Source organism: Trematomus bernacchii, unplaced genomic scaffold (assembly GCF_902827165.1).
Source record: "Trematomus bernacchii unplaced genomic scaffold, fTreBer1.1, whole genome shotgun sequence".
In the NCBI taxonomy this organism is placed as follows: Eukaryota; Metazoa; Chordata; class Actinopteri; order Perciformes; family Nototheniidae; genus Trematomus; species Trematomus bernacchii.
In genome coordinates this window covers 4,308,421-4,327,626 of record NW_022987899.1, presented here as the reverse complement: position 1 = coordinate 4,327,626, position 19,206 = coordinate 4,308,421, and the positions used below count along the sequence as shown (strand labels likewise).

Below are 19,206 nucleotides of genomic sequence, written 5' to 3'. Positions count from 1 at the left end.
TTTAGGTAATCTTTGGGTACCTGCTACATTTCACCACATCAATTACATTTAGACAGACTAGGTCATTAGATTGTTGCCACCCCCTGTATTGGTTTTGTTAACATAGTAGATCAGATAGTGAGAGCTTTTTATTTGTTTTGTTTCAAAGGATACATTCAGATATAGGCCTTGTTTTGTGTCTTTTAATTTGGCATAATCTCCTTTTGTCTCCTCTTCCCCCTCACTTAAAGAACCTTTGTTGGCATTTTTCATTAATAAAGAATAAAAACACTAGTTTACTTTTATTCTGTCTCTCATTGTATAGGTTGTTGTGTTAGTGTCTCCATTTTCCCCTAGACCCTTTTTTGAGACGTAACACACTGTTTAATACAGGCAGACAAACGCCAATCTAAGCAGCCCCAGTGATTTTTGAAGGTGAAGACCTTACACAGAGGTCACAAATGTTTAGTAACTACGTCAACTAGCCTAAAAAAAGGGGTGCTCTCTTGTTGTGTACAATTTGCACATTTAAAAAAAAGTATTCTACGCAGGCTAACGCAATGTTTTTCCCACTCAACTGTCCTGAGTTTCTGCGTTAGGAAACCAAAGCCTGACAGCCTATAGTGCTGGTCAGTGGTCTATTTCTGTCCATATATGCACTGAGCCCGGAGCTAATAAAACCTCCGTGCCCTGCTCCGACAGACAGCTGCACAGCCCAATCGGTGTGTGCTGCTGCGCCCCTAGGGGCCAACCCGCCAATCCCGCACTAATGGAGCCTGCAGACCAAAATAGCCCCCCAGCAGTGTATGTGTTTATGTGGTGTGTGTGTCTTAGTACTGTGTCCTGGGTGAGCTCTAATAATAGAGGCCCGCCTGCTCCTTTAAGAGCCTACTTGTTGCATATAGCCCGACTCCACAAACTACATTTGAACAAAAATGGTTATCAAAGTTTTCCTCGCCTCTTCGTCGGGATCCACTGCGGTGAGTACTCCTGCAACACGACACATTTCTCATTTAAATTAACTTTCCTGTGTGTAAACCGATCAGGACTTTCCTTTTTAAATGCGCGAAACCTTGAAATGAATGTCACTTGCCTTTTGATTTTGCATGCGTAATTTGGATGTTTACGATGGTGAGTTTTCCCCTGGCAGTGTTTTAATAGTGGATTTTAATTAGCGAGTCGATGTGATTCACATGTGGAGCTTTCGAGAACTCCCTTCACGTCCCCCGATATAGAAACGCTTCACGCCACCACCCGGTGTAGCGTGGGAATTTACCCCGTTCAGAAATAACCTTTTAACACTATTTGGCAACTCATTTACCTTGGAGAAAGTGTTTTAAAAGAGGTATGTGTGATAAACACAGCATGCAGGGAGGGGGCGAATTTAACTTCTTGATCTACTTTTGGCAAAGCTAAATAAGCAGTTTGAAGCAGGGGTGCCATGGTGGCCCAGTTAGCTCGCAGTGTTGTCTTACAGCTGATTGAGCTGGGTGTTATCCTCTGAGTCGATTTTGTTTAGCATGTCCTAATTTTGGCTGTCTTCCATGCAGAGTATCCTGGCACAGATGCAAGGTCCTCATTTGATTAGATTATAAACTTTATTGTCATTGCACATCAGAATCAGGTTTATTGCCAAGTAGGTTCACACATAAGAGGAATTCCTTTGTGTATATGGTGCATACATGAACACAGTTAAAGAAGATACATTGAAATAAAAACAAACTATTGTAAAATTAAAATATAGATAAATATTTACATGAAATATAGATATATAGAGAAGTATAGTATAATATAATAAAACACTCAGAGAAACAAAATAAAATGTGCATTATTGTTACGAGAAAGTGGAAAGCTGTGCAGATATTAAAAGGGGTAGCTTTGTATACAAATGTGCAAAATATTCGGAGGGTTGTGCTGGATTGACAGTATATATGTGAAATAAATAAAAACAAGTTGCATGAGGTTGCAGTATATTCACATTGATAACAGTTGTTGCAAGTGTGAGGCAAAGAACAGATATTTCTTTTTAAAATATGACATTAATATATGTACTGTTAAGGTGCAGGGTTTAGCCTTGTAAACGTTACATAAAGTTGTTATCAGAGGTGGAAGAAGTTATTAGATGTCTTACTTAAGTAAAAGTAACAATACTTTATTGTAAAAGTACTTTGTTACAAGTAAACGTTTAATTTAAAATGTCACTTAAGTGAATATACACAAGTATCAGCATCATTCAGCATTTTTCAAAGTTTATCAAGTGAGTTTTAATGCAACATCTGAAAAGTCGCTAAAGCTTTTCAATAATTTTAGTGGAGTAAAAGTAAAAAGTAGCATTAAATACTTAAGAAAGTACAGGTACCTGCGTAAATGTACTGCGTACCCTCCACCACTAGTTGTATTTAATATTAAAACAGATGTAATAAATATTTCCAAAAGCAGTGGGAGGTCCCTGAGTGTGAGGCGCTGTGAGGACATGTTTTCATCACAGCAGCATGTAAACAAGATGCACAAGAAATAAGCTGTTATTATTGAGGAATCTGATTGTTTTCGCATTTTAAATTTAAGACTAATATGTCAGAAAATAGAGAAAAACAGACAATCATTATTTATATATGAGTCCAAATTGACGTCTTTATTTTTATTTCCTACAAAATGTCCAATCTGCAGTGATGTACTTGGCAGATATGCTTGATAAACTACTTTCACGACTTATCAATTATATAAGTAATTCCTTTCTGGTTAAAGCTCCCATGTCATGCTTTTCCGGTTATTACCCGTCCCTTTGTGTGTTATGAAGGTTTTTATGCATGTAAACGGTGTGCAGAGTCAAAACCCTCAAAGTACACCCTGTAGCGAGTAAAACTCTAACACAGAAAATACCTCCCCAAAACGCCTCGTTGGAGATACGTCACTGCCCATTTGAGTCTTCCATTTAGTTCTGGGTACGGCCTGATGTCATGCGGTACCCGGAACGAAATTGACCAATCCCGAAGAGCTATGGCCACACCCAGCGGCGCTGGCCGCACCCTCTGCCAGCCTAACATTTACTGTTGGAAGCTCTGGTTCAGTTCACAATCGATCCAGTCATGCCACTGCCAAGGACCTGTTTCCTGAAATGTGAGGAGAAATCTGAGCTGTTTGTCCTACCGACGGAAGAACCACGACGAAGTCAGTGGTTGAAATTTCTTTTTAACACTGTTCCTTCAGAGGTTCGAAGAACCGGCATTTCACAGACGAAAGCTTCCAAAACATTGCCCAGTTTGAGGCCGGATATGCACAGCTTGTTTGGACCGTTTGGAGCAGGGGAAGATTCGGGTACACAACCTGTAAGTTTGCATTGTTATTTGTGTATTTATCAAACAAGACTGTTTAAATGTGTAAACTGTTGGACTGCTAAGCCATTGACACAGTGCTAACTGTGCTAACTAAGTTGCTAGCGTTTCCATATATCAACTCTAATATCAGCAGATGGCCTTGCATACATGTATCTCATAGCAGGAGAATGTCTGCATTCACACACAAAATACCTATTGACAGTATACTCCGGGTGATTTGCCGTGCGGTCAGTCGCGAAACGTAATTACATTATAGCTGGCGTAGCGTGTATGCTACCGATCTAACCGACGGAGCTAGACCTAGGTTTGGTCGGAAAAACATTTTTGTTATGCTACGTTGCTAGCGTTTAAATATATCAACTACAATGTCAGCAGATGGCCTTACATGTTTGTCATGGCAGGAGAATGTCTGCAGTCACACACACGAAATACTCATACAGTATACTCCGGGTGATTTACCGTACATTGTGACAGCACATGTACATAGTGCATGTATAGCTAACGAGGCTAGCTGTATGCTAGCGCAAAACAATGTATTCATGCAAGTTACAATGTATGACCGAACGTAGCAGAATACCCGTATAAGATTGCAATTATAAACACGTTATTGCTAGCCTAATATGAACCACTAGCTTTTGTTCATAGTAGTTTTATTACACTACATTATAGTTGCCGTTCCTCCGAGCTAGCGTTCATATCGTGTTAGCTACCAAAGTAAACAATAAAGCTAGGTTAGCATATTAGCTGGCAAGCTGTTCATTAGATAGATCCACACTCCTAACACAACTACTACTAACGAATCTAAAACAACTAAGTTTCTCTAATATTTTGTGATTTGCATTTGATTTCGTCCAGCCAGATCCTGGCGGACAATACATGACGGGGACGGGACTACTACTACTGAGGCCTCGTCCTAAAAGGCACCGGCTGCGCCCAGGCAAGATGCGGGGAGGAATGGATGATATACCGTGTGTATATATGTATATTTATGTTCATTTTGTACATTTCTAAAAATAAAGTTTAATGGAAATACTTAGTAGGCCTATCCTTTCTTCCCTGAATTATTTGCTCCTATAACATATCATTCATATATAGCAAACCATGATTTGATTTCTCATCAAACAGTAGTAGTTTATTACAGGTAAAAATAACTTACTCTTTGTTATGACCGGCTCGTAGGCCACAACGGAAAGACAAGGAGACATACACAAGTTTACAAAACCACGGCACATTTATTGTGGTAAATGCAGAGATAGGTGGTCGAGGGGAGAGAATCGCCGAGCCGCTTTGGAGAGAGACGGGCCGCTGGGCTTAATAGCACCTCGGCTACGGAGGTGTCCGTGATCGCGCTGATTAGCCTCTTCAGCTCCACCCCACCGTAAGACCTGCAACACACCTGCACAAAGGCCCTGGGGCCGTCACACTCTTCTATAACAACAGTTGTAGGTACAGTTCGGTTAGTTAGCGTATAAAATATACGGCTGTACCGACGCCATTATAAGACTGATGTTCCCCGAAAAAAGTGGGCGGAGCCTCTCTGGTGGTTGACTAATCAGAACAGAGTGGCCGAGCTGACCAATCGGAGCACACTAGGCTCACAGGGAGGGGGGGGCAAGAGCTCCAACGAGTCGTTTAGTGGAGAGAGTGAATACTGCTGAATACACATACTTGACAGAGATGCTGTATGCGAAACCAATGTGAGTTTGGAAAATTGCACAGTATAAATCTATTTTAGTATACCTCAACAATGTAATTATGATCAGTGGAAATGGCCATGACATGGGCCCTTTAATACACTAATTGATTGAGGCCTTGTTTATGTTTATTTGGTGGGACAGGGGACCATGGGAAGCGTCATATTTTAATGATGCTCACAAGAAACACAAGAAAATCCCAATTTTCACATTTTTAAAAGATAACTAATTCAGTATTTTTCTTTCTGTGCAATCTTTACATTTTCTTGAAGTTTATGTTGTTGATTTGTTTGCCTCCCAGATCAAGAAGAAGCAGCAGGATGTGGTGGGATTCCTGGAGGCTCTTAAAGTGGAGTACGCTCAGCTGGACATCGCCTGCAGCGAGGAGAACCGCATGTGGATGAGGCAGAACGTCCCGCAGGAGAAGAAGCCCTCCAACGGCATCCCCCTGCCCCCCCAGATCTTCAATGAGGAGGGATACTGCGGGGTGAGTACACACCCTCAGTGCAAACACTCACCTTTATTAACCAGTGTTTGGCCCTTGAGAATAGTAAAGGGCCATTATCGAAGGACTCTTTTCTAGTTAAAATACCGAATTTACATTATATGCCACCATTCCACTGTACAGACCTGCAAGTGCACATGATTAGTTAGTAAGAAAATATCAAATTAAATATGCCCTATTATGCTCTTTTTTTTTAGGTCCATATTTGTTGTGTGTCTCTACTGTGACATGTTCCCATACTTTAATGTTCAAAATGCTCTTTATTTTTCTCATTTTCACCCTCTGTCTGAAACCAGAGCCTGATTGGTTAGCCGGTCAGCTCTGTTGTGATTGGTCGACAGCTTAGAGGTGTCTCGCCCCTGTCATGTACAATGTGTTGTAGCACTAGCCAATAGAAGCGTGAGTGTTACATAATGATGTCACTTTTTTTCTTGCAGGACTATGAGACGTTCTTCGATGCCAAGGAAGACAACGCTGTGTTTGCCTTCCTGGGGCTGCCCCCTCCCCCCGGCTCAAAGGTTGGAAATGTTTTCTGTTTTCTACTGTGGACAAAAAGAAACTGACTTGTAACCAAAATAATTGTATTTCCTTCCCCTTCAAGCCAAGCTGTGAATCTACGATATTGGGACAGCATCAACTGTATATTATGTCGTAAATCAAAGAGCTAATATATTGACATTTTGCCGGTTAATCTCGATTCTGGAATAGCTTCCTGCAAAACGTCTGTGCATGCAAGTCAGTTTGTAAAGATACGTCTTTAGGAGTTTAAATACTTTGGCCAAAATTCAATAAAATCAATAAAACTGTGCCATCAAAATAATTAATTGTTCAAGCAATCATCAGAGTATTAAACAACTTTGACTCCCTGTAATGGGCTTAAAATATAAAAAAGGGTAACTGTTAACAGACATGCCCATAGACATGACTGGGCTTCTGAAATGGTACAATGAATGGGCTCTCCCCAAATCTACTTTACTCATATCATCATGCTCTCTTTTGTAACCTTTTAAGATGTTGAAATCGATACAAGACGGAGCCTTTTATTTCAAATAAACAATTTAAATGTGACAATATAGAGTGGTGCAGCGATGACATATTTCTGTAGTCCGACCCGACACTTAGCATCTCCCTGGTTCCCTCAATAGAAAGCCATTGGGATTTTTCCATTGGATTTTGGACCATTCCGGCAATAATCTCTGTGACAAACAATCGTTTATGATACTTATACGTTTTGTTCAGCAGGGTATCTCCACAAATTAACACCACTTTATGATTTTTTTTAAGTAAAAAGCTAACGCTAGACTATAAAGGAACTACAGCACGGTCACATGACTTCACTTCACCACCGCTAAGCTAAAGGCGGCTAATGTTGGATGTGATGAGGTTTAGTCGTCTCATTTAGTCACTTGTTAGCCACAGACCTTATTTTAAGATAACAACCAAAAACACATTCAGAAAAACATTTGCTTCCAGGCGAGGGAACCAAAAGTGGGAAAATGCCAAGGCATCTCCGGATATTACGACTCATTCCTGCACCACTCTATTGGGAGTTGAACAGATATTGGCTCGGGATCTAAACTGTCATTTCAAGCCCTCCCTCTGTATGACACACACATGTTAAACTTGACTGTTTTATTAACACAGGAAGCAGATCAGGCCGGCATTGTGCAGAACGGGACCCACGCTGAGGAGACTAATGCAGAGAACGGGAACGTTGATGACTCAATAGTAATGCCGTCGTTTCTTTATTCCCCCAGCATTCTGTGTTTCTACTCCCTGTATTATCTTTCCTCTTCATTCAGAGTAACTCGACTTGAACATTGACTCCTCATTCCTCCACTCTGTCGTCACTCTGACTAACCTTTTTGTGTTTTGCATGAGTGACACTTTTCCTAATAACACAACATACAGAGTTGTCATTATAACACTGTGACATGCATTGTTGTGTTCGGACTGTCACAGAGGTGTGAGGCGTCATGTTCCTACAAGTTCAGTACGTTTGATTTGCATTCATTATTTTGGTTTATTCGATGCATACATTTGTTGTGTGTTTTTATACTTCTTGATTCCAGTGACTTTCTAACAATTTCCCTCCAAAAAGAAAATCCCTGCTGGTTTACCTCACTACAGATGACACGCACTTTAGCCATACTTTGAAAATATACTTCATTCACTTTCTGCATGTCCAGGATCAAATCAAATCAAATCAAATCAAGTTTTATTTATAAAGCACATTTAAAAGGGATTTTTGGTCGAGCCAAAGTGCTGTACATGTAATAAAAACACATTACTACAATCACAATAAAAGACAATAAATTACAACAGATATATATATAAAAAGATTAATTAAAAAAAACACAAGGAAAAGTCAGGTGTCATGCTCCGCTCTAACTAGAAGGCCAGGGAGAAGGAGTGTGTTTTTAGTGTAGATTTAAAAAACCCTAGGGTCTGGGCCGACCTCACATCTAGGGGCAGAGTGTTCCAGAGCCTAGGGCCAGGATTCCTCATAAGCATGATTTTCTTTTCTCCTTTGTCATTTAAAGTAACTGGTGTTTAGCACGTGAATAGCATAAAAGACAACTGAATATTTCTGCTTAGTTGAACCTGTGATCTGCCTTTTTTGATATCCTACAGGGTCTAACGCAGTGCTGCATGAACAAGCTGAGTTCATTTACGTTGTCTTTCCTTTCCAGCAAGAGTAAATACTATAGCTAGCATACTAGTCACTTAGCTTAGCACAAAGACTGGTAACAAAAACCATCCAAAGATAACAAAATATGCCCTTCAGCCCCATTATCTCTTTGACAGAATGAAGGGATGATATTGTTAACCCTTAGATGCATAAGTTGGTATTTTTGGACCCGGTGAGGTGGTTTTCTTGAAGTATAGAATATAGAATAGGGAGGGATGAAACCCTCTTTAATGGTCACACATGCAGAGCACACAGCACACACAGTGAAATTTGGCCTCTGCTTTTAACCCATCCTAGTACAAGGAGTCTAGTACTAGGAGCAGTGGGCAGCTATTGTACAGCGCCCGGGGAGCAATGGGAGTGGGGGGGAAGGGGGGTGTCCGGTGCCTTGCTCAAGGGCACCACGGCAGGGCAGGAGGTGAACTGGGACCTCTCCAAGTAGAAGTCCACACTCCATATTTAGGTCTGGTCGGGGACTTGAACCAGCGACCCTACGGCTCCCAGTCCAAGCCCCTACTGACTGAGCCACTGCCGGACTAAAAGGTTGTCAGAAGTAATTTGTAATTACATTTTTTGTATCATTTCATATTCCAGCTATTCCTCAAAAAACATGTTTTGGATATCATGCCATTCAAATTTTAAATGTACATTTTAAGAAATTGTAGTTTTTGTATTACTACCCCAATGCATGCATGCGGGTCAAAAATGACCCGCATGCATTTTCTATGGAATCCTATGGGAAAACGTTTTTTTTGAAAATGTAAAAAAAAATGTCTAAAATTATAAATAGTGAAAAATTAAATATAAAATATTTCTAGTGTGAACCAAAATATAATACTAAATATTATACAAGTGATTTTTCTTAACCAAAATGACAAAAATGGCATAAAAACACATATTATTCTAATACGGGTCCTTTTTGACCCACTTATGGAAGAGTGTAGGGTCCAGTCACTCGTGCATCTAAGGGTTAAGCATGCCTGATTCTCACCTGTCACAAAAGGTGTCTTTCATTCACAATGCATCATTCAAAACTTTGATTTTCCTAAAGAAAGTATTCACTCATCTCCACCTTTTAAACTGCTGCTACTTCTTCCCCTCCTTCATTTCCCCCCAGGATTGCCTAACACCCACCGTTGATGTTTTTAAACCTTTCCTCTTTGTGCTGTAAAAGCAGTACCTGAACAACCATGCCAATAATATTTCTTTAATTATTACATTATATGTTTTACCTCACAATAAGGAGGTTCCAGTGGAGGAGCGAAATGGGAATTCACACTCCGATGAGGAGCAGGCAGCTGGTGAGGAGGAGGAGGGTGAGGAGGAGCTAGCAGAAGAGGATGAAGTCATGGAGGAAGACGAGGACATGGCTGAGGAAGAGGAGGCGGTGGAAGAAACAGACGAGGTCACGGAAGAAACAGTAATTGCCTCTCAACTACAATCCAACCCTCCGTTTCCCCTTGAATGTTTTTTGAGTTGAATGTCTTCTCCTTCACCTTCCCATCATTCCTGGAATGCTCTTTTTCCTTCCTTAAGCACCTTCAATCTCCCTTTTTAATGTTTCCTTCTCTTCCATTTAAGGGTTTGCCTCCTTTTTTGAGTGTCTGTTGTCTTCGTACTGCATTTTCCCGTCAAGTCATCCCTCTGGATTCAGTTATTTCCTAAATACAAATGTCCTGTTCCCTGTGTATTCAGCACCATTGGACATGTAACCTCTTCATTGCATTTCTTTTATTTCCCTCCACGTGTGATTTTATTTTGCTGATGTTACCTCTTGTCTTCCATCCCGCATATCCAATGAATTCTAAATGTCCTGTTTAAAGGGTGTCCCACTCTGTTTGGTTCAATAAGCCTGATCTGTGGATGCTGTTGTGTTTCCGTATGAATATACAGATTGTGTAATGTATTTAGTATTAACGATGCACAGTCTCTAATACTATCTTCTCTTCTGTTAGCAGGCCCCCGCAGAGGAGGAGGAAGAAGAAGAAGAACAGGTACGTTTATCAAACACTTATATCTGCTTGCCAGTGATCTGAAAATATTTGGAATAATGCTAACCAACATGAACTTGTGTGTCTATTAACTGTCAATTATTCTTTTAAAATGCTTACATGAAAGCTGTGTGGTATTGCAAAGTAGAATTTGTGGTTTTAACTCAAACACACAGTACTTTTTTCCTAATACTGTTGTGAGTTAGCCACAATGCTAACCCCTAAAATCCAGTGTGTTGGACAGAAGATGATGTGACTCGAATAACTGTGCACTGTACTTGCAATGCATAACTTCTAATGTTATCTGTTCAACGTCAGTGGGGTATTTTTCTTATATCTGCATCTCTTCAAGTACTTGAATGTTTGAAAAAACTATTTTTGTACTATTTAGTTTCTTCTTAAAACTAATCTTTTCCTCTTCAGCCGTGGGGATGCATGTCATGATCGTCAAACAAATTCAGCAGCCTTACACCACTGAGAGTAACAATGTATAAAAAAGGAGACATTTTGGAAGTGACATTATTCACTCGCAAGATGTAGGGACAAGGGGATGTTGGGAGTGAGGGAAGAGGTTCGAGGGGATGTATGGAGGTTGGGATGAAGGATGTTTGGGAGGGATGCAGGGAGGGAATGTTTATGGGAGTGAGGGATGTTTCAGACACAGTCTCCACCTTCTTCTTCCCGTTGCTGCATGTAAATAATGGCATGTTTCTTCAGTTTGTGTTCCAGTCCATTGAAACCACCTGACTCACTTCACATCAGTTTCAGACGTCCTTCTGCTGGTCTTCACAGCAGTCTTGTTCCTCATGCACGCACCTTACAACATGTTTTAACCCTATTCTTTGCCCTTTTTTTGCTCCATCTCTCGGTTTGCTCCCTCCAGGAGGAAGAGGATTTGCAATCAGAGGTAACATTGCGTCGGTGACCGCCTCCGTGTAGCCTTCATCAGTGTGGGTTTGATGGAGATCAGGGAAGGCTGCTCTGCTGTTCATTCATCTTTAAACTCACTTCATCTTTCTTCATCCCTCTACTCCATGTTTGTTTCCCTCTTTTTCTGCTAACATCCTCGTCCTCATTTCTTCCCAGTTTCTGTAGCTGCTTCCTGACAACTATCCCCATATAGTTTCCATTTCCATTTTTAATCAGAAGACCTTTTATTTTGCATGCCAGTGGTGCTCTTTTGCTCCCTTGCTCCCAATACTAGCTGACCTGCTATCTGTTATTCATTTCTAGGAGGAAGAAGAGCTACTACAGCTTGAGGTAGATTTACGCGTTGTTTTCTTTACCTACCCCTCTCAGTTTCCTTTTCTTGCTTTCTTTGCCACCCCCCTCAAACATTCCTATCACATTTGTATTTCACACTAGTACACAGTAGACCTAACAAAGAGTAAAGAGTCAAATAAAGTGCAAAGACGAAGACAACACTGTTGGCCATACTGAGAGGATTTGCTTGCTGCTTAAGTGTGTATTGTCTTTTTGTCCATTCACATATGCAGTGATGATTAAAGTATGACCACCAGTGCTTGTCAAGAAGCTTTTTTTAAAGACTTAATTATGTAATATACTGAATAACGTAAAGTCACATAGTCCGATTCTAGTATGTGTGCAATTAAATTACAGTATGTTCCCAAGGGTGGACGCTCTTCTGCATCCCTGTTTGCATTCACACAAGCACATCACACAAGAATGTAATTTCCACTTCCCTTTCTTTAAACAATCTTTTTGACCCACGCAGTCACTGAAATCTCGCTAAACAGCATCCTGATGAGAGAATATTGATATACAATTCTTTAGTTATCACATTTTCCTCACTGAAATACATTTTATAAGAAGCAGTGTGTGCTTAGTGGACTTTTTATAACAAGTGCAATATAACATTGTACAGGCTGCTTCTGAAACCAACCGATGCAGTTGCCTGCTAACAGGGTTGGGAGGGTTACTTTAAAGATATAAGCGTTACAATTACTAGTTACCTGTACAAAAATGTAGTTTAAGTATCAAGATATAAAAGTGATTTAACCTGATTACTTTTGGATTGTATCAAATGCAAAGTGAATAAATACAAGAGAAAATAAATATAAAAAATATATTTTGATTCTATTGGCTAGCGCTTCAGCACATTGTACGTGATAGGCTAAGGGGCGGGACATCGCTAAGCGGTTGACCAATCACAAGAGAGCCAGGCAGCTAACCAATCATAGCCTGCTGCAACACAGGCAGTATGAGAAAAATAATAAACATGTCACGTTAGAGGAACAAAATACTAATATGTAGGGCCCCTTGAACTCTGGGTTATCTCCCTCAGTTCAGACTTCACTAGATCCTAGGATTTACAAAAAAAGACATCTGCTTTTCTGAGACATTCCAGCCGCTGCCTGATCTTCTGAATGCTTCCCTGCTGTGCTTTGTCTTCTTTCCTCTATCTTTCCCATCTATTTTGTCCAACCTCTTTTTCAGGCGCAAGACGAACAAGCCACTGAGGTAGTTTGTGGTGTCGTTCCCACTCTCCTTCTTTTGTCTTCCTCTGTGTGCTGCATGGACCATTATTTATCCATTTGTAGATGCCTGATGATGTGCAGCATGATACATACGACAATACTTGGTGGATTTAGTGTAGAATCCAAAAAATGTGGGTCGATATACAGACCATTATTGCGTTTATCTTCACTCATTATTTGTTAAACTCACTAAGTCCCACATGCTTTGATCCTCTATAGGAAGAAGAAGAAGCTGAAGTACAAGAGGTATATTTGACCAACCATGATTTGTGTGTTGTAAACCATTTGAAGATTTGTATGCATGATCTAATTGCATACAAACATTTTGACGGTCTCCTTCCAAGGACAAATTGTGTGTGATGCATTCCAGAGCACATTATGGGATTGTGACTCAGCTCTAAATTTCACTGTTGAGCGTTACTTCAAATATGGCACCATGAAACATTTGTTTGTTAGTTCAGTGTTGTTGGAATTTCTTCTCAGTGTGCCAGCACATTTTGTTGTTGTGATGTCTTGGAGCAGGTGGACAGATTTGTTATTGTTGTCTAACTCTGCCTATGAGCCCCCAAGCATAATGTTGACATGTTTGGTTATGTTGCACGGAGGGGACACTCTGACCTACGGAAGACGATTAGGGCCACATTGTTGTAGTTGCCAGCGATTCTCTCACTAGTTTAGCATACTCGGTTGTTGCCCCGGAAAGAACCTCGATTTTGGAGAGCCAGAAAACTGTGAAAAAGTACCCGCTAGCCGGAACTACGCTTAGTGGAAACGCAACCAAAAAAGTTTAAATGTAAAAAAAAAATCTGATTCTGAGAAAAAAGTCGATTTCTGAGAAAAAACTTGAGTTTTGAGAGGAAAGTTGAATTCGGGTTAGTTAATAATAATTAAAAATAATGCACGTCACCCTAATCCTCTTCCGCATTGACCTGACAGGGGGACACGCATTCTTCTGTTTTTTTAAGTAGTCATGTCTTTTGTATCTTTTTACCAAGAGCACTATGAAATAAGTGCATGTGACATGTTCTATAGAAGATGGAAGAGATTAAGTATTTCTTGATATTAAGAAAGACTTGGAGGAAAAACGTACAGTTACATCAGATGGGAGTGTATCGATGTCCCCAGGGTGCTATATCCCCCAGTTCAATAACCTGTTAGTATGCCCAGTGATGGAAAAAGTCAAAGTACCTATACCAACTTTTACAATACTTTGGTTAAAGTCCTGCATTCAAAATCTTACTTAAGTAAAAGTACATAAATATTAGCATCTAAATATACTTACCATAAGTACTTATTTCAGAATAATATGAAAGGACTGGATCGTGATTATTGATGCATTAATGAGTTGATCCCAGTTTGTAAAGGCGGAGCTACTTTTAATTTTTTTTTACTTTATATACTGCTGCTGGATATCTGAACCTATAATTAATCTAAATGTATTAGTTTGTATAAGCTAATAATCTGAGTCTGTCCTCAAAATTGTACTTGCGTACAGTCCTTGAGTAAATGTTGATAAGTCTAATTGCTAAATAAATTGCTCAGAAATGTTTTTGTCAAGGTCATGGGTTCTAGAAAAGGATCAATGTAATCCATTACTCCCCAAATCTGCTGACAGTGTTCGGCCCTCACTATTTAAAGTAGTAGGATTGGATGTTTACTTCAAGATGGCAGTCATCAAACTGACCTGGTGTATAAGGTGCATCACTTTAAGCACCACTCCTGTGTCACCTCAGGATAAACAGAACACTTGAGGTCATTACTTTAATTAATTCCCCCGCTGTTGTTGACACCGCACCTCTCTCGGGGTTCTTCTTCCACATTTTTAACCCCCCCGTCGCTATAAACACTAACATGTGAAGTCCTTTCGCCCTCCTGTTGCTGCACATGACTTCAAACAACCTCCTTCTAGTTCTAGAACTACTACTACTTCTCTCCTTTTTTAATTTTTAAACGTGGCCAAGGAAGAAAACTTGAAACACCGGTAGTACAGAGTGGCGCAGTAATGTGTCCAAAAACATGGTAATGAGTCAGCATTTACCACTTCCTGTCCCCTGGTGTGGAAGTCAATGGTTTTCTGGATGTGTTTTTGGTTGTTAGCCTCAAATAAGGTATGTGGAAACGCAAGCAGAAGAGATTTTAACATTTTGTCCTACGACACAAAATAATAAAATCTGAATTTGCTTCAAATTGACAAACTACAGTACTAAAATGCTCTTCAGTATAAAAACTGAATATCAAAAGAACCATCATGTAAAACTGGGAAAGGTCTATTAAAAAGTATTTTGATACTTAAAGTGCATTTAGCTGATAATAAAGTATTTACTTTATATTATTCTGAAATAAGCCATTCTGCACAACGAGTATTTTTACTTTTGGTACTTTAAGTATAATTTCATGCCAGTACTTTTACTCAAGTAAACAATCAAACTACTTCTTCCACCTCTGGACACACTGTTGTTTTTTTAATAACAGAGGAACGCTGCTTTGCTTTTTTATACCATCTGTCTGAGGAATCATGGTTTTATTTGTGCAACAAACTAAGCAGATCTAACTGTAATCTTTTTTCCCTAAATCCACTAAGCTTAAAGTCCGCCCAGTGGATCCATGTCATGGAGACAATGAGGCTGATTTTTTCTTTTTGCAACCTAGTGCCAAAATCACATAGCAACTGGACAAAAACCAACTCAAAACACACAGATATTCATTGTTTCCATGTAAGAATTTGTTGTTGATGTATCATTATTTATTTTTTACAGGAGGAAGAGGCTGAGTAGTTGACACCAGGGGGCGTCATCGATGTTAAAATGTTAATATCCAGGTACAAATCTACACTCTTCCTTTGATTCTGTGTTTTCTCTACCACTGGAGGGCAGTAAAACATCATGTGAATATGCAGTAAACACCACCACAACATGAGAAGTTCCCTTTTTATATTTGGCATTTATATAACCAGATTAATTAAACTGTTTTTGTGCCTCTGTGACCTTCTGAATAATAACACACAACCTCTCTGCTTTATCTACATTGTATACTGCGCCTTTGAAGCTGCATTCATATCAATGTAATGTTCTTGCCTTTATATATAAAGATGCATAAATCTCAAACGCTAACCTCGCTTCACCTTAGGGTTTGTTTTCATGCACTCTGAGGTTTTCAGTCTGAGGAAATAAAATAATGCGGCAGTGGATTTCAAAGGGACCCTTCACTAATGGCTGCATCTGCAAACAGAATACTAGGGATCATCTGTGAGGCCAAAAAACTGAAAAACATCCACAATTTCCATTTTCTTTTTGTTCCTCTGAGGCGGTGATGATAATCCTAATCTTCAAAGGATGTGCTGGGTAGGAGGGTAACTTTGAGAACCTATTCTGTTTTAATTACTAGTTACCTGTAAACAAAATGTAATCAGTAACCTAACCTACTTTTAAGAGGCCTTATTTAGCTTTTTGGGGTTTTCCCTCTCCTGTATGTGTGTTATGTAGTGTGTTATATACGCCTAAAACGCCTCCATTGGACTCCTTTGTTTACTTCCGGAACATAGTGACATCACTATGGAACATCTTGCTTCTATTGGCTAGCGCTCCAACACTACAGAATTAAAAAAAAAAAAGAAACAAATGAACCAAAGAAAGTGAAAACCATGAAGCAGATTCAGGCAGTAGGCGTATAGATTCACACTTAAAGGTCCCATGTCATGGCCATTTCTACTGATCATAATTCCATTATTGAGGTATACTAGAATAGATTTAAATTGTGCAATTTTCCAAAATCACATTGGTTTCTCATACATCTCTGTATAGTATGTGTATTCACCGGTATTCACTCTCTGTCCTAAACGGCTTGTTGGAGCTCCTGCCCCCCCTCCCTGTGAGCCCAATAGCCGCGTTCACACCAAGTACTTTGCCGTACTCAGTGCCGGCACTCAGTGCCCCGGCACTTATTACCCCAGGGCACTTAGTACAGATCGCGTTCACACCGGAATAAATTCCCTGAGGGAAGATTACGCAAATGAGCCGCTGACGTCACTTCGTCTTCTTCTGCTTTGGGTTTACTGGCAGGCCGCAAACAACTTCACGGCGTATACTGCCACCCGGCATATACTGCCACCGGGAGTCCCCGGCCGGAAGTCCCCGGAGTTGGGGACTGGCTTCAGTAGAAGCTGCTGGGACTCCCAGCAGCTTCTACTGAAGCCTTCCGAGTAAATCGCCAGAACGCCGACACCTCCTCATCTCCACCTCTCCCATGTTTTATTTTGTGTTGCCATAAGTTAGTCTCTCTGCGTTTGTGCGCTGGGCGAATGCTAATGCTAATAATGCTAATGCGAGGATAATAAAATGGCGGCTCTACAAAACATTTCAGAGTTTTACGGGGCGTGGTTTGCAATTCGCCCAGCCAATCAGAACTGGGGCACTTTTTTCCCCCAGGAAAGCACCTGCTCTCAGCAGGCACTAAAAATGGGGGTAAAAGTTCCCGAGATTAAGTGCTCTTTTTGGTGTGAACGCGACATAAGGGGTACTAACGGAACTAAACGCGAAAAGTACGGTGAAAAGTACTGCGGTGTGAACGCGCCTATTGTGCTCTGATTGGTCGGGACGTTGCGAGGCTCGTTGCTGCGATCTGCTGCGACGAGCGGACAGGTTTCCGGGTCGGCGATACAGCGAAACTCATCCTGAGCACACACAAACACTCACAGCCGAAGTAAAAACAATAAGTGTGGCTTGATATTAAGTAAGAAAAAGGTTTATAACGCTGTGAGAATGGGTCTGCGGAGAGCATTTCTCCGCCATCCCAACTCGTCTATTACCAACGTTCAGGGAGCTCTATGCAAGTCAATGGGGACTCCAGGTTAGTTAGCCAAGGGATCCTGGTGTGTGAGGTGCTCCGCAGATTGGTCCATTTGGGCCAATCCGGTCATTTGTTGTTGATTTGGGTGTTCACACGTCACAGAACCCAGGAAGAAAACAATGGAAAATTAGAAATCTCCAACAAGGCGTTCTGGGGCAGCATAGACAGGTATTTTCTGTGTTAGAGTTTTACTCCCTACAGGGTGTACTTTGAGGGTTTGTGACTCTGCAGACCGTTTACATGCATAAAAACCTTCATAACACACAAGGTGGATGGGTAATAACCGGAAAAGCATGACATGGGCCCTTTAAAATATAAAATATTAGCCTACAGAAAACACTAAACGCTCTTTTAGTTATTTTATTAACATTGTAAAATTGCTAATCCACCATTTTAAGATGTGTAACGGTAATCTGATTACATCTTTTTTTTAAGCAACTGTAAGGGAAATCACTCTCCTTTATTTTGTATCCAGACTATCCCTTTACATCCAATCCATTACTCCAGAAGCCTGTATACGACGCTATGAATTAAGATCCACAGAGTGAGCTTTGATGAAATGCTCGTCTTCTCCCTCACTTGGTAGCTTCCTCCAGACCCTGCGAGCCCCTGTCACGCAGCGTTAGAGGAAGCTGCTAAGTGAGCCTCATGTGCCTCCGGAGCACGTTGGGTGGCACAGGCTCAGCGGTGGTGGCGGCTGCCTCAACTGGGAAATATGTGACCTTGTTTCTTTTTTTTGTTTCAGCCCGAAGGAGCCGTCTCTCCCTGACCCTTTGACGCTTGACCCCCCTCCACCCGTCCCCAAGGACCCCACTGGAAACTGATGGCCATGTGTTTGAAGGCGCCAAGTCAAAAGCTAAAGTCCTGATACGCATATCTCGTTCCCTTTTGACTGCAATGTTGACTTAATTTTTATATTTTGCCTTTTGAGACGTACTGTAATGAAAATGCACAGAGTAGCCAAGTGGTGTCGAGTAGCTTTTGTAAAATGCTATTCAGTTATTTTGGTAAAAATCAAACTTATTTCTCGTATTTCTCGTTTTCTAACAGAGAAGAAGTGGCCTTTACAAAAAATCTTGGCATAGCTTAGATGGTTTTGCCCCACTTCAGATTCAAACTCGCGCTCTAGTGTGTTCTGATCTTTTATCAGTAGTTTTACCAATGTCGTGGATCCTTCGATCAAGTGAATGTACAAATTCAAGACTTCCTAAAGGCCACATGAGGAAAAAATACGCACATACTGCACCACCACTATAGTTGCGTCTGCCAATACTGCTGTCTAATCAATGCACTTTGTTGAATAAGGAGTGAACCATGTGACTAAGACTTGCATGCAATGGAAAATGCAATAAAGTAAACTGGTAAAAACGACTATTTTGTTTTATTTTAAACTCTTTTGTTGGCATATTTATAGATCAGATTGTGCAGTGTCAGAAGTGCTGAGGCAAACAGGAAAACACCAATAAATGCCTCGTCCCAAGAGATGCTTGGAAAAGGAGAGGGGGATGTAAGATACCATAGAAATATGTTTTTCACAGCATTGTAGGTATTTCAAAGTGAATGTGTTGTTACGTGATAAATATACAATAGACTGTTACCAAGAATGAAAAGGAATGTGTTCTTTATTTTCAGCCAAGAGTTCAGAAGCCAAGACTTTGGTGAAACTG

General features: G+C 40.5%; 1 protein-coding gene across 13 annotated transcripts; it reads left to right on the top strand.

Annotated features, from left to right (window-relative positions):
• Nucleotides 1-675: 675 nt before the first annotated feature.
• sh3bgr (SH3 domain binding glutamate-rich protein) lies at nucleotides 676-18,910 on the top strand. Of its 13 annotated transcripts, XM_034114415.1 has the most exons (10): nucleotides 676-959; nucleotides 5,310-5,495; nucleotides 5,951-6,031; nucleotides 7,158-7,241; nucleotides 9,449-9,610; nucleotides 10,164-10,199; nucleotides 11,430-11,456; nucleotides 12,914-12,940; nucleotides 15,451-15,512; nucleotides 18,285-18,910. In XM_034114415.1, exons 1-9 carry the CDS (start codon nucleotides 915-917, stop codon nucleotides 15,466-15,468), a joined length of 666 nt encoding a protein of 221 aa, XP_033970306.1. In that variant the 5' UTR covers nucleotides 676-914; the 3' UTR covers nucleotides 15,469-15,512; nucleotides 18,285-18,910. The 13 variants fall into 13 exon arrangements, with proteins under 13 accessions (XP_033970306.1, XP_033970309.1, XP_033970308.1 ...); XM_034114418.1 differs by lacking the exon at nucleotides 11,430-11,456; XM_034114417.1 differs by lacking the exon at nucleotides 11,430-11,456 and having other exon boundaries at nucleotides 9,449-9,625.
• The last annotated feature ends 296 nt before the right edge of the window (nucleotides 18,911-19,206 follow it).